This window comes from Larimichthys crocea, chromosome XII (genome assembly GCF_000972845.2).
Source record: "Larimichthys crocea isolate SSNF chromosome XII, L_crocea_2.0, whole genome shotgun sequence".
Classification (NCBI taxonomy): Eukaryota; Metazoa; Chordata; class Actinopteri; family Sciaenidae; genus Larimichthys; species Larimichthys crocea.
The window spans coordinates 9,864,331-9,879,333 of NC_040022.1; the positions used below are offsets into that span (position 1 = coordinate 9,864,331).

General features: G+C 38.4%; 1 protein-coding gene across 1 annotated transcript; it reads left to right on the top strand.

Annotated features, from left to right (window-relative positions):
* The first annotated feature begins 1,749 nt into the window (after nucleotides 1–1,749).
* Nucleotides 1,750–13,177, top strand: LOC104918618 (myosin heavy chain, fast skeletal muscle). Its single transcript, XM_027284880.1, has 41 exons — nucleotides 1,750–1,797; nucleotides 2,260–2,312; nucleotides 2,525–2,747; nucleotides 2,876–3,019; nucleotides 3,141–3,297; nucleotides 3,730–3,757; nucleotides 3,846–3,957; nucleotides 4,040–4,132; nucleotides 4,215–4,278; nucleotides 4,440–4,538; nucleotides 4,626–4,729; nucleotides 4,805–4,943; nucleotides 5,030–5,148; nucleotides 5,246–5,395; nucleotides 5,478–5,648; nucleotides 5,741–6,047; nucleotides 6,367–6,434; nucleotides 6,526–6,613; nucleotides 6,699–6,816; nucleotides 6,908–7,031; nucleotides 7,122–7,258; nucleotides 7,380–7,635; nucleotides 7,812–8,054; nucleotides 8,177–8,353; nucleotides 8,440–8,585; nucleotides 8,698–8,788; nucleotides 8,892–9,281; nucleotides 9,406–9,532; nucleotides 9,612–9,730; nucleotides 9,952–10,148; nucleotides 10,267–10,450; nucleotides 10,539–10,704; nucleotides 10,810–10,934; nucleotides 11,053–11,361; nucleotides 11,445–11,648; nucleotides 11,759–11,884; nucleotides 11,969–12,139; nucleotides 12,298–12,402; nucleotides 12,476–12,571; nucleotides 12,668–12,799; nucleotides 13,053–13,177. Exons 3-41 carry the CDS (start codon nucleotides 2,544–2,546, stop codon nucleotides 13,068–13,070), a joined length of 5,808 nt encoding a protein of 1,935 aa, XP_027140681.1. The 5' UTR covers nucleotides 1,750–1,797; nucleotides 2,260–2,312; nucleotides 2,525–2,543; the 3' UTR covers nucleotides 13,071–13,177.
* The last annotated feature ends 1,826 nt before the right edge of the window (nucleotides 13,178–15,003 follow it).

Sequence of the window (15,003 nt, forward strand, 5' to 3'; positions counted from 1 at the left end):
CTAAAAAATGCCATAATGGAAACAAGCCCTCAAGATGTTCCAAAGGACTTATCATGGTCATTAAACAGCTACTGTGTAGCCCCAGTTAAGCCCCTCAAGCATTTTATTTTGTATTTTAAGATATTTTATTTCTTTATTTTTTTAAGTTAAAAATTCAATTTTTGACCATATGAAGTTGTGATCCGAATCATTAGTGTGTGCACTTTACAGCCTATGTTATTAATTTCACTATTAATTTCATTTTCATCAAGTTGTGATGTTTCGAAACAATATTGTCAATGCATAGTTGTTTGTTTATACATTACACAAAACAGCACACATTTTGGATGGATTGTCTGGTTATTGGCAGGTGCATGGGCACTGAATCTGTCACCTTTGCACGTGAAATATTTTTGCCATTGCCTTAGGGTCACTTGTATTAAGCTTAACTATTTTGTTGAATATTCTTTGGCCAAATTCATTTAAAACTACTTTTATATTGAACATGCTCGTGCTGTGTATCATAGCTGCTTTTGATTGAAAAAACAAGAACCTTCTTATAAAGTAACTGAGGTCTTAGAACCCCCACGTATCGGTCATGCCTCCCCTTAGCACCGGGAGAGAAAAAAATCCTTTCCGTGTATCAAGTACCAAATGTAGAAGTAGCAGTTAACTTTGCCTTTTGACGTGGAACTTATTTTGAGCCTGTTCCCAAGTTGGCAGCTGTTTTCATTTCCATTTGGGGAGGTCTCTAACAGATGAATAAACTTATATGGCTCTATTTCATCTTTAATTTTATTAAAGGAATATGAGATGTGCCGGTGTCCTGTAACTGTAGACTACAAACATTTTGGGAAATTTCCAAAACAGAGAACTTTGCACATCAGACATGGCACAAAAACAGCAATGCAGTGTAAATTCTATTAATAATGTGTTTTCATTTTGACTTATAACATGAATTTGAGCAATAACAGAACTATACGTTAATGGCATAGATATCAGTACAGCCTCTAGATTTTTATTAAGATGAATATTATTATTTAATTAACATGTATTGACAGCTACCTTATATTTCTGTCATTTAGGGGTGACGTTTATTTTATTTCAGAGATCTGAAATGTGCAAGTGTTCTGCAACTGAATACCAATGGAATCTGAAAGACCTTTCAAAACAACTTTTAAAGCTGCCCATAATTTTTTTTCAAAGTTTATTAAGGTTCACTGACGTATAATGATTGAAATCACAACCTATATTCTGCACTATTATATCACTTGCAGGCAGTAGTTGACAAATATTTTGAGTAGCAAACTTGTAACTCAGATAATCTAGGGCAGATATGCATAAACACCTCTTTCTTTAACTCTAGGATATCCATGCTTCCCTATGCAGACCCACAAGCATTTATTTTTTAACATTTAAACATCAACACCGGTGTGTGTCAAAGTCAATTTCAGCCATATTTTGCACTGTACTGCAATTCCCCTTTCATACAGTTGGGAGAAACAGTGTACATAGTTAACATGCCTTGTGAAATCATTAATTCATATTTTTAATTTAAACACCAACATTGTCTTGGTCACATCCAAGGTTGCAATCAAATCAAATAAATTAGTATAACATCACAATGTATCTTCTAGTCTAATTACGATGAATTATGCATATCACCTGCTTTGACAACACTGCCACAAAATAAGCAGTGAGATGAAAAGAGGCCATGACCATACTGAGTGAGAGGCTAATGCTGACCAGGCACTCCGGACCTCTATAAAAGAGGAAGCTCTGGACTTGAACTGCATGGACAGATAGGCTCAAACACAGGTGAGTATATTCACTTTGATTACACTTTGTGCTATTACTAGTCTTATTAGTCAGTTAATCTGTTAAGTTAAATGAATGTGTTGCTAATTACTCATGCATATTATCCAAAATATTTAGAATTATCTTTGTAGTATTATACTATTATATTCTTGAATGGACAAACTTATACAGAAACAACTTACTTCATATACTCTTAACACATTCAAGAAGTAGTTTCTTGCAAAAGCAAAACAAACACAATAGTTTGTATTGACAACTAATATACACCATGTCTCATCACATATATGCTAAATGATCATTAAGAGCAATAATATTTATTGAAGTTTTATTTAAGTTTAAAGACATTTTGTCAACTTTAGCCTTTACTGTTCTCAAATTGACTAAATTTCCACAGCTAAAATTTCACATTAGAAAACAAATTTTAAAAATGTATTATACTCATGATTAATCACCTTTTTGTAGAGTACAGCAACTCCATCGGAGACTCTGCCACTCACTTTTGGGAATAATCTGAGGTAAAAGATGTCACTATAAAAACACAAAATCTTTACCATTAGCTGTATAGTAGTATGGTGTTGATATGTTAACACTACTGGGGACTTCATCTTTTCAGTCTAAACTAAAGTGCCATCATGAGTAAATTCTTTAAAACAGAAATAATGGAAATGAGTGAATGCAAGGAAAGTGACAAATTTATAACTTGTGTTTGGATTTCTCACATTTTCAGTCTCAAATAAACCGTCATCATGAGTACGGACGCGGAGATGGAACAGTATGGCCCTGCGGCCATTTACTTGCGGAAACCAGAAAGGGAGAGGATTGAGGCACAAGCTGCTCCGTTTGATGCCAAAACAGCCGTCTTTGTGACTGATCCGGATGAGATGTATCTCAAGGGTAAACTAACGAAGAAAGAAGGTGGCAAAGCCACAGTTGAGACAGATGGAGGGAAGGTAATAATTATACAATTTGAAATAACATGGCAAAAAATACCTTTGTCCATTCAGTTAATTCACAGACCAAAACTGTGATAGTCTATGTTGTCTAACTGCTAAATCTTTTAATTCTAATTTCTGTCCAGACTGTCACTGTAAAAGAGGACGACGTCCATCCCAGGAACCCTCCCAAGTATGACAAAATTGAGGACATGGCCATGATGACCCACCTCAATGAGCCTTGCGTGTTGTATAACCTCAAAGAGCGTTATGCATCATGGATGATTTATGTAAGTTTCCATTATACTAATAATAATAATAAATATATATATATATATTTCAAAATATACATGTATATATTGTATGTGTATCTAAATGGTAAAACTATGTTTATGATCTCTGCTATTACAGACCTACTCTGGGTTGTTTTGCGTTGTCGTGAATCCCTACAAGTGGCTTCCAGTGTACGATGCTACATGTGTAGGAGCATACAGAGGCAAGAAGAGGATTGAGGCACCACCCCACATCTTCTCCATCTCTGACAATGCCTATCAGTTCATGCTCACTGGTAAGATCAAATTTACCAGTATTAAAATGCAAATACACAAAGGTAAAATGTAATTAATGTAAATTTTCATTTATAGAACTGAAAAAATAACCCAATTGGCTATATGAAATGGGATTTGATCTTTTAAAACTACATAAACATTGCAAGCTGAAGGGAGCAAAGGTAAAATGGTGCAATGAAAATAGTATGTAGAAATGACATACTACTGTCATACGCTACTGTCTTAGGAATCCAACGGCAAAAACTTCATTTCATATGTGAGAGCGTATATATATTCTGTATAACTGTTCACCTTAAGTTCCTTATTATGTGTCTTATGTTTTGTTTCTCATTGTGTTATGTTCTTGATTGTTTAAAAACTATATATGGCATGTATACAAAAAAGAAAGAACAGTAAAAATGTAAATCACATGAAGCCTGTATGTATTTCAGATCGTGAGAACCAGTCTGTCCTGATTACGTGAGTATAAACCAAACTATTATGTTAAATCTTTAGAAACTTTATGGTAATTAAGCAAAATCTTGATAATGTGTCTCTGCTACCCCAGTGGAGAATCTGGTGCAGGAAAGACTGTCAACACCAAACGTGTCATCCAGTACTTTGCAACAATTGCAGCTATTGGATCTAAGAAGGCTGAGCCACAACCGGGCAAGATGCAGGTAAAATTGATTATTTAGGAGAAAACTGTAATGAAAGTTGTTTTGAAGGTTTATCGTATGTTATTACAATCTTCTTTTGCAGGGCTCCCTTGAGGACCAAATCGTTGCTGCCAACCCTCTGCTGGAGGCCTATGGTAATGCCAAAACTGTGAGGAATGACAACTCTTCTCGTTTTGTAAGTCATCAATTCCAGGATTGACACTTTATCTAATTGTTCTCTTTTAAAATGCAATGCTAATAATGATCTTGTCCTCTAGGGTAAATTCATCAGGATCCACTTTGGTGCTACTAGCAAGCTGTCTTCAGCTGATATTGAAACATGTAAGTTTAAATAATGGTGTAAAATTAAGAGTTATCTTTGCAAAACATTGTGCTGAATCAATGGCAAATTGAGGTGGTAAGAGTATGGCAAGTTGTTAATCATGAACAGTATGTTGTGAAACCATCATTTTATACTCTCCAACTAAATTTGTTATTCTTAGATCTGCTGGAGAAGTCCCGTGTCACCTTCCAGTTGTCTGCTGAGAGGAGCTACCATATCTTCTATCAGCTGATGACTGGGCACAGGCCTGAGCTCCTGGGTATGTTACTGCACTCATTTACAATAGAAATGTAAATACCATTAGAAACACCAAACAATAATATGTATTTCTATCGTCCTCCTGTAGAGGCACTTCTAATCACCACCAACCCCTATGACTACCCAATGATCAGTCAGGGTGAAATCACCGTCAAGAGCATCAATGATGTGGAGGAGTTTGATGCAACAGATGTAAGACAACAATTGAGTTTAATAAACAGTATATTGGATGTTTCACATATTAAATCACATACATTTTCATTGCAGACTGCTATTGACATCTTGGGCTTCACTGCTGAGGAGAAACTGGGCATCTACAAGCTGACTGGAGCTGTGATGCATCATGGCAACATGAAATTCAAGCAGAAGCAGCGCGAGGAGCAGGCTGAACCTGATGGCACTGAGGGTAACTGCTAAAATAATACAGTCTCTGGCGTGTAAAAAACTACAACAAGTTCATGTGTAATGAGTACTTGTGTTTTTCTCCATCAGTGGCTGACAAAATCGCTTACCTCCTGGGCCTGAACTCAGCTGATATGCTGAAAGCTCTGTGCTACCCAAGAGTCAAGGTCGGAAATGAGATGGTCACCAAAGGTCAGACCGTGCCACAGGTAATAAAAACAAAGTTTTATAGGAAAATAGGAAAATATTTGCATCCTGATGAGAAAATATTACTTTGAGAAATAACGCTGAAATCCTTATTTTAAGGTCAACAATGCTGTCAGTGCTCTGTGCAAGTCAATCTATGAGAAAATGTTCTTGTGGATGGTCATCCGTATCAATGAGATGCTTGACACAAAGCAGCCAAGACAGTTCTTCATTGGAGTGTTGGATATTGCTGGATTTGAGATCTTTGATGTGAGTTGTTGAAAAACATTTGAGCAATTTTAAAGTCCAACCTTATTTTTAAATTATAATTATTTTTCTTTTCATTTTGCAGTTCAACAGCTTGGAGCAACTCTGCATCAACTTCACTAATGAGAAACTGCAACAGTTCTTCAACCAACACATGTTCGTTCTGGAGCAAGAGGAGTACAAAAAAGAAGGCATTGAATGGGAGTTCATTGACTTTGGTATGGACTTGGCTGCCTGCATTGAGCTTATTGAGAAGGTCAGTAACCACTCTGGTTGATGTGATTTCTTGATTCATGTACAAATGTTTGCTTGCTAACTTTTCAACATCAAATGTAAATTTCCCTTTAGCCACTGGGCATCTTCTCCATCCTTGAAGAGGAGTGCATGTTCCCCAAGGCCTCTGACACAACTTTCAAGAACAAGCTGCATGATCAGCATCTTGGCAAGACCAAGGCCTTTGAGAAGCCTAAGCCTGCAAAGGGCAAGGCTGAAGCTCACTTCTCCCTGGTTCACTATGCTGGTACTGTGGACTACAATATCAATGGCTGGCTGGACAAGAACAAGGACCCACTGAACGACTCAGTTGTTCAGCTCTACCAGAAGGCTTCAAACAAACTGTTGGCCATGCTGTATGCAGCCCATGCTGGAGCTGAAGGTGAGAAACTATTCAGAAAGCTTATCCAGTGTAGATTTTTTCACATACCACAGAGAAGAAAAGGTCAAGGTCCTATTTTCATTAGTGTATCATCACCTGAAAATAAAAATAGTTTTTGTTACCTTTCATATCTACAGACACCACAGGTGCTCTTACATCCAGTTTAACATGTTGCAACAACATGTTTCTACATTAGCTCAGAACAAACAAGCAAGACAGGGCATTTCATGTTTCTTGTGCATTTCACTGTTGTTTTAAACAGCTATGATTGTATTATTTATACAGTCCCATTAATTAAATCCTATGTTTTGCAAACCAGAGGCTGCTGGTGCCAAGAAGGGTAAGAAGAAGGGTGGTTCCTTCCAGACTGTGTCTGCTCTTTTCAGAGTATGTATTATTTCACATTCTTTTATAACAATTAAAACCTCATACACCTTATAATAATCATGACCTTGTATCTTGTGCTGCTCATCCACAGGAGAACCTGGGTAAATTGATGACCAACTTGAGGAGCACTCACCCTCATTTTGTCCGTTGCTTGATTCCTAATGAATCAAAGACTCCAGGTAAGAAGTCCATAACCCAGTTTTGTGCACTATTTCTAAAATGATAATGTAAATAAATGTAATACAATAAGTTTGAAATGTTCAGGTCTTATGGAGAACCACTTGGTCATCCACCAACTGAGGTGTAATGGAGTGCTGGAGGGCATCAGAATCTGCAGAAAGGGCTTCCCCAGCAGAATCCTCTATGCTGACTTCAAGCAGAGGTGATTTTCAGCAGAAGTAATTCAAGTTATTATGAAACACCAATCTGAGAAGTTACACAGAACTAAGTAACAACATCATTTTATCTTGCAGATACAAAGTATTGAATGCCAGTGTCATCCCTGAGGGACAGTTCATTGACAACAAGAAAGCTTCAGAGAAGCTGCTGGGCTCCATTGACGTGGACCACACTCAGTACAGATTTGGGCATACAAAGGTAAATTCTCATAGACTACATTACTTTTGTATTTGTTCTCTTGTACAATATGCATGTTTGCTTAAGTTTTTCTTTTATGAAACAACATAGGTGTTCTTCAAAGCTGGTCTGCTGGGTACCCTGGAGGAGATGAGAGATGAAAAACTGGCTACACTGGTGACCATGACCCAGGCTCTCTGCAGAGGATATGTCATGAGGAAGGAGTTTGTTAAGATGATGCAGAGGAGGTAGGATTATCACACAGTATACTAAATTATTGTGTCTTTTATGATAACATCCATGTATTGACACAGATAATTCTTGTACAAAATACTTATAAAATTGTACTTTCTTTTGATTATTTTATAGAGAATCTATCTATTCAATCCAGTACAACATCCGTTCATTCATGAATGTGAAGAACTGGCCATGGCTGAAACTGTACTTTAAGATCAAGCCTCTTTTGAAGAGTGCTGAGACTGAGAAGGAGCTGTCACAGATGAAGGACAACTATGAAAAGATGAAAACAGACCTGGCTACTGCCCTGGCCAAGAAGAAGGAACTGGAAGAGAAGATGGTTTCCTTGCTGCAGGAAAGGAATGACCTGCAACTCCAAGTGGCTGCAGTAAGTAGGAAACACAAGGAAGTGTGATACATTCACTAATGGAACACTGTTGCTCACATATTTAGAGATAAAAAGAGGCCACATACCTTTACTGTTTTCTTAAAACCAATGAATATCAACATCTTTGACAAATAAACTAACAAAGTAACATATTGTATCTTCAAAATGTATGATAGGAAGGTGAGCACCTCTCTGATGCTGAGGAAAGATGTGAAGGGCTCATTAAGAGCAAGATCCAGCTCGAGGCTAAACTCAAAGAGTCAACTGAGAGACTGGAGGATGAAGAGGAAATGAATGCTGAGCTGACTGCTAAGAAGAGGAAGCTGGAAGATGAATGCTCAGAGCTAAAGAAAGACATTGATGACTTGGAGCTCACCTTGGCTAAAGTGGAGAAAGAGAAACATGCCACAGAAAACAAGGTTCACAAAACTTGAAATATACTCTGATACAAAATGACAAAATGATTCTTCCCATATTTAAAATATGTATGATATTGATATTAATTGACATATAAATGTATGTACCATTCTTCTTTTTTCAGGTGAAAAACCTGACAGAGGAGATGGCATCTCAAGATGAGTCCATTGCCAAGTTGACCAAGGAAAAGAAAGCCCTCCAAGAAGCCCACCAGCAAACACTTGATGATCTCCAGGCAGAGGAAGACAAAGTCAACACTCTGACCAAGGCCAAGACAAAGTTGGAACAGCAAGTGGATGATGTAAGAAAACATTGCTTTTGAAGTTATTAGCTGTATAAATCAACTGATGTTCCATTGTACAAATACAAAACCTTTTATCCTAAAAGCTTGAGGGATCACTGGAGCAAGAGAAGAAGCTCCGCATGGATCTTGAGAGAGCCAAGAGGAAGCTTGAGGGAGATCTGAAACTGGCTCAGGAATCCATAATGGATCTGGAGAATGACAAACAGCAATCTGATGAGAAAATCAAGAAGTATGTTTTTTGTTTGTTCTAGTTAATTCATCCTCTTTTCGGTATCGCATACATTGTACTCAACAATAGTACAAACTATGACAGTGAATGCTTTTTTGGTATCCCCATCAAGGAAAGACTTTGAGATTAGCCAGCTCCTCAGCAAGATTGAGGATGAACAGTCTCTTGGTGCTCAGCTTCAGAAGAAGATCAAGGAGCTCCAGGTAACGTTTTTCACATGAATAGTAAATTCAGTGAATCAAAACCAACATGTTTGAGTATGTTTCAGTTAATATGCCTTTTTGATATTATTGTCAACAAATCTAGGCTCGTATTGAGGAGCTGGAAGAAGAGATTGAGGCTGAGAGGGCTGCTCGGGCTAAGGTTGAGAAGCAGAGGGCTGACCTCTCCAGGGAGCTTGAAGAGATCAGTGAGAGGCTTGAGGAAGCTGGTGGAGCAACAGCTGCTCAGATTGAGATGAACAAGAAGCGTGAAGCTGAGTTCCAGAAGCTGCGTCGTGATCTTGAAGAGTCAACCCTGCAGCATGAAGCCACTGCAGCAGCTCTTCGCAAGAAGCAGGCTGACAGTGTTGCAGAGCTGGGAGAGCAGATCGACAACCTCCAGCGTGTCAAGCAGAAGCTGGAGAAGGAGAAGAGCGAGTACAAGATGGAGATTGATGACCTCTCCAGCAACATGGAGAACGTTGCTAAAGCAAAGGTGAGTGGTGTATCCATAAATTCGGGATTTGCCTTTTGTTATTTTCAGAAACATAAATTGTAATCAATAAATATGGTAGTAGTATTAAAAATACTCAACATATATCATGTATTGTTGTTCATAGGGCAACCTGGAAAAAATGTGCAGAACTGTTGAGGACCAGTACAGTGAGCTCAAAGCCAAAAACGACGAGAATGTTCGCCAGCTGAATGATGTCTCTGGACAGAAGGCCAGACTGCAGACAGAGAATGGTGAGTCACATGTTATAACAATTAGAAACTGAAACTCCTAAACATTTTGCTAAATGATACATATACATATTTCATTCAGGTGAGTATTCTCGTCAACTTGAGGAGAAGGAAGCTCTTGTTTCCCAGTTGACCAGGGGCAAGCAGGCCTTCACTCAGCAGATTGAGGAGTTTAAGAGGCAAATTGAAGAGGAAGTGAAGGTATAACAAGCTTTTCAAATGTAGTTATGTACTGCAATCGTAGTATGTACCGTAATACTGTAATATGTTTTTAAAATCAAAATAAAGCTATACAGAAATATTGCTATTATTGGTAATTGTAAAAGTAGATGATCAAAAACCAAATGACATTCATCAACTTGAAAAAGTGCTTCTTTGTCTGTTCTATAGGTGAAGTACTAATGTTTTGTCATGCTCAACAGGCCAAGAACGCCCTGGCTCATGGTGTTCAGTCAGCCCGCCATGACTGTGATCTGCTCAGAGAGCAGTTTGAGGAGGAGCAGGAGGCGAAGGCTGAGCTGCAGCGAGGAATGTCCAAGGCCAACAGTGAGGTGGCTCAGTGGAGATCCAAATATGAGACTGATGCTATCCAGCGCACTGAGGAGCTGGAGGAGGCAAAGTACATAAACCGTTCTATTGTTCCATTGTACTTTTTCGTCAATAAACAGGTTTTTAATCCATTATTTTACCACTTCATATATTTCTCTAAAATTTAATTATAAACTATTTAACTGCAGGAAAAAGCTTGCCCAGCGTCTGCAGGATGCTGAGGAATCCATTGAGGCAGTGAACTCAAAGTGTGCCTCACTGGAGAAGACCAAGCAGAGGTTGCAGGGTGAGGTGGAGGACCTCATGATTGATGTGGAGAGAGCTAATGCTCTGGCTGCCAACCTTGACAAGAAGCAGAGGAACTTTGATAAGGTAAATGGTTCAACTGGTATTCAAAACCTGTTTCACTGCACGCAACAGACATATATAATTATGATTTACTTAACCTATTCAATTCTAGGTCCTGGCAGAATGGAAACAGAAGTATGAGGAGGGCCAGGCCGAGTTGGAAGGAGCTCAGAAGGAGGCTCGCTCTCTCAGCACTGAACTGTTCAAGATGAAGAACTCTTATGAAGAGGCTCTGGATCAGCTGGAGACCATGAAGAGAGAGAACAAGAACCTGCAGCGTAAGTCAATCTTATTGTATTTAATGTGACAATTGTAGCGATTGTAAGGGTAGGCTTCTGATGGTATAGTTTCTAAGCTTTACTTACTTACTGGTTGCTTTATAGAGGAGATCTCAGACCTGACTGAACAGATTGGTGAGACTGGAAAGAGTATCCATGAGCTGGAGAAAGCCAAGAAGACTGTGGAGACTGAGAAGAGTGAAATCCAGACAGCACTGGAGGAAGCTGAGGTGAAATCATGGTTACAATATTGGACCATTTATATGACAAAATACATGTTTAAACTGTAGCCATATATTTGTTTCGGTTTTGTTGTTGTTAAAAGTAACTTTTGTTTGTGATCTTAAGGGTACACTGGAGCATGAGGAGGCCAAGATTCTCCGTGTTCAGCTTGAACTCAACCAGGTCAAAGGTGAGGTTGACAGGAAGCTGTCAGAGAAGGATGAGGAGATGGAGCAGATCAAGAGGAACAGCCAGAGGGTGATTGACTCCATGCAGAGCAATCTTGATTCTGAGGTCAGGAGCAGAAATGATGCCCTGAGAGTCAAGAAGAAGATGGAGGGTGACTTGAATGAGATGGAGATTCAGCTGAGCCATGCCAACAGGCAGGCTGCCGAGTCCCAGAAACAACTGAGGAATGTCCAGGGACAACTCAAGGTGAGGATTTGATTAGTATTTAGGGGAAAAAACAATAGAAAGAGTACAGACAGTTCATTATGTTTTTTTTCTTTTGTTGTCAGGATGCCCAACTGCATCTTGATGATGCTCTCAGAGCACAGGAAGACATGAAGGAGCAGGTTACCATGGTGGAGCGCAGAAATGGCCTGATGCTGGCTGAGATTGAGGAGCTCAGAGCTGCTCTGGAGCAGACAGAGAGAGGACGCAAAGTGGCTGAGCAGGAGTTGGTTGATGCCAGTGAGCGTGTTGGTCTGCTTCACTCTCAGGTTTGTTCTCATTAACTCACAAAAAATGTCTTTACATATAATAAACATACATATGGGCTTTGTTAATAAATAACAAACTAATAAATTAAATGTGACTTTTTAATATTTAGAACACCAGTCTAATGAACACCAAGAAGAAGATGGAATCTGACCTCGTCCAGGTTCAGGGTGAAGTGGATGATGCTGTTCAGGAAGCACGAAATGCTGAAGATAAAGCCAAAAAGGCTATCACTGATGTGAGTTCACAGCTCCCCCTCTGGTATTTACAGAAATACTCTACTATCATGCACTGATAATAATATGTTTCGAATAATTTTAAGGCTGCCATGATGGCTGAGGAGCTGAAGAAAGAGCAGGACACCAGTGCTCACCTGGAGAGGATGAAGAAGAACCTGGAGGTCACAGTCAAGGACCTGCAGCACCGTCTGGATGAGGCTGAGAACCTCGCCATGAAGGGTGGCAAGAAGCAGCTCCAGAAACTGGAGTCCAGGGTATGACCTGCATGTAGTATAAATGCTTGTTTTGGAATGTACATCAGATGTTTAATGAGTCGAATAAATTCACATGTATTTCCCTGCTTTGTATCACTCTACTAAAATTATTTTATAAAATGTTGGTTAATTAATAATTAATATTCATCACATTACAGGTGCGTGAGCTGGAGGCTGAAGTTGAGGCTGAGCAAAGACGTGGAGCTGATGCTGTTAAAGGAGTGCGCAAATATGAGAGGAGAGTGAAGGAGCTGACCTACCAGGTAACTAATTTCAGTATAAAACAGTACTTTGACATCTCTATTCTCTGTTACTTACAATCTTTCATCTGCGTAGACTGAGGAGGACAAGAAGAATGTGACCAGACTTCAGGATCTGGTGGACAAGCTGCAGCTTAAAGTCAAGGCTTACAAGAGACAGTCTGAGGAGGCTGTAAGTCAACATTTATACTATCAATCGTTTAATTCAGAATAAATAATGCTATCATTGACTTAACTTAAAGTCTATAAAATTCCAATCCCTTTACAGGAAGAGCAGGCCAACACCCACATGTCCAGGCTGAGAAAGGTTCAGCATGAGCTGGAGGAAGCTCAGGAGCGCGCTGACATTGCTGAGTCCCAGGTCAACAAGATGAGAGTCAAGAGCCGCGATGCTGGCAAGGTAATTAATGTGAATCATTATTGTGATCATATTTTACAGAAATGTACTGGTTTAAGATGATTCATGACGTAAATTTATTCTTCATACCATCATTTATTTACTTTACATACTGTAGAGACTGTAGAGACTAATGACAATAACTTGCATAACCACATTAGATAGAAATCCTAAATGTTGGCAATAAATGCTGAATAATATTGACTATTATATCATAAACATTGATTATTAATGTTTTTATTTTCTTTTTTTCCAGTCTGAGAAGGCTGAATAAGAGACAACACACTTTTGGAGCCTTTTGACAGAGTGCATAAAATATGAACTAACTGTTGAATTGTCTTCTTAAATGTCAATAAACTCTATCTTCACAATTGAATAACATTTACTCTGCATCAGTTTACTTGTCTGAGACGTGTGGTTGCTTGGCAGTAGGCTGCTTATCTGGTTAGCTGGGTGGGGATCTATTACACCTCAAGATTAATATTTTCCTTCCCTTGAAAAAATCATGATTCACATCCATGAGGCAAGGTCCAGTCAAGTCTTGAAAGCACTTCTGCTTATTGCAGGCTACAGCATCATAATAGATAACCTCAGGCAATACATAAGCCATTACCCAATAATTTCTTTGTTAATCATGTTGTATAAACATCTAAAACTACTTCACATGGAATTAAATATTTTATTTATGGATAGAGAAAATTTCGACCTGGGATATCATCATGTACAACAGGACAGTAGTTCTACATGTACATAAGCAAAAACTTAATATACTTTTCCAATTAGGCTGAAGTTGGTTGACTTTGGTCACTTACTCACCATCAATGAAGTATCACAGAAACAATAATTAAGATAAAGTTGACATGTTTAATCCAAAATGTCAAAATGTTACAGACTGACTTTTATTTCAAAGAGTATCACAATAAGAGCACATGCTTTACTTTATCTGTTAATCAATCCCAGATATCCCACATCACTCCCAGCTCGTATCCAGTACTAAAATAGGAAAAGAAAGTAAATACAAGTAAACGCTTCTATTCAGGATAGTTCAAGTGAGGAACTAACTAAAAACTGTTACTGATATAAGACTAGTCTCCCCATTCACCGAGGGAGAGAGAGAAATATGTGATACACCCTAATGGAAGAGCACATAGTCACTTTTTGTTTGGTTACGGTCGAAATCTGGTGTTGATATGAGAACATAATTCTACACAGTACTTTATTATTGGTTGTAGCAACCAGCTCAAGGTTAAATATAATTCTTACATTTTATTGTGAAGGACAATCTTTATGGGGGGTAAAGAAAAAAAAAGAAAAGAAAGCGGAACTGAAGTGAAGGTATGGTTTCACCGGGGGGCCTAAGGTGAGCGACTCCTCCCTCTTTCCTCAGACAGATTTTGTGAGGAAAAGATGGTGGTCCGCTCTTTCGCTCACTGACTTTTAATTCTGTTTTCCAGGTTCGTACTCGGTTGAAAATAAGACCAATTCCTCCTGAAATGTGTAGTAATGCATTGTAGCTGTGATGAGTTTGTTTCTGATATGTTTCCGATATGTGTATCTGAGTTTAAAAGCGCATTTATAAGCGCGAGACGCGGACTTTTGGCGCGAATGGCTAACTAGTATATGTGTATGTGTGATGCTATGTGCTAGGTTCCTCACTCCCTGGTGTGTTTGTATTTCAGTTTTTTTTAGATATCCTGACATGTTATGACTGATGATTAATGTTAAAAGAAGATAGGTTGACTGTTTATGACTAAAAGGGGGGATTATTCCTAAAGTTATATGAGCTGTTATGGTTGCAGGTTTGTGTTTAAAGATACAGTATAAGTTGAGCAGTTTTCCCTATGTGTATTATGTTTCATGGTTTTGGCTCTAAAGTCATTTAAATACTCATCCTAAGCTAAAGAGTGTTTGTGATTTACCGTATTACATGGATACATTAGTGGATTTCTTGAGTTAACCAAAACAAAAGTATAGTTAGATAAGCTAACATGATAATAGCTAAACCTGATCCATTCTTGGTATGTGGTATGAAGAAGTTTAAACTAACAAATGAGAATTGAAATTGAAACATGTTTACAGTAGGGGATGTTTATTGTTTACTGATATTGCTGTTGTTGTTGTAATAAAGAGACAGATTTTGTGAGGAAAAGATGGTCCGCTCTTTCGCTCACTGACTTTTTAATTCTGTTTTCCAGAGAGAGTTGAGA

Coding starts and splice junctions, on each gene's coding strand:
- LOC104918618 (XM_027284880.1), top strand. CDS start 2,544: ATGAGTACGGACGCGGAGATGGAACAGTATGGCCCTGCGGCCATTTAC. Junction 7,636..7,811: donor TGCAACTCCAAGTGGCTGCA/GTAAGTAGGAAA, acceptor AATGTATGATAG/GAAGGTGAGCACCTCTCTGA. Junction 10,451..10,538: donor AGCAGAGGAACTTTGATAAG/GTAAATGGTTCA, acceptor ATTCAATTCTAG/GTCCTGGCAGAATGGAAACA.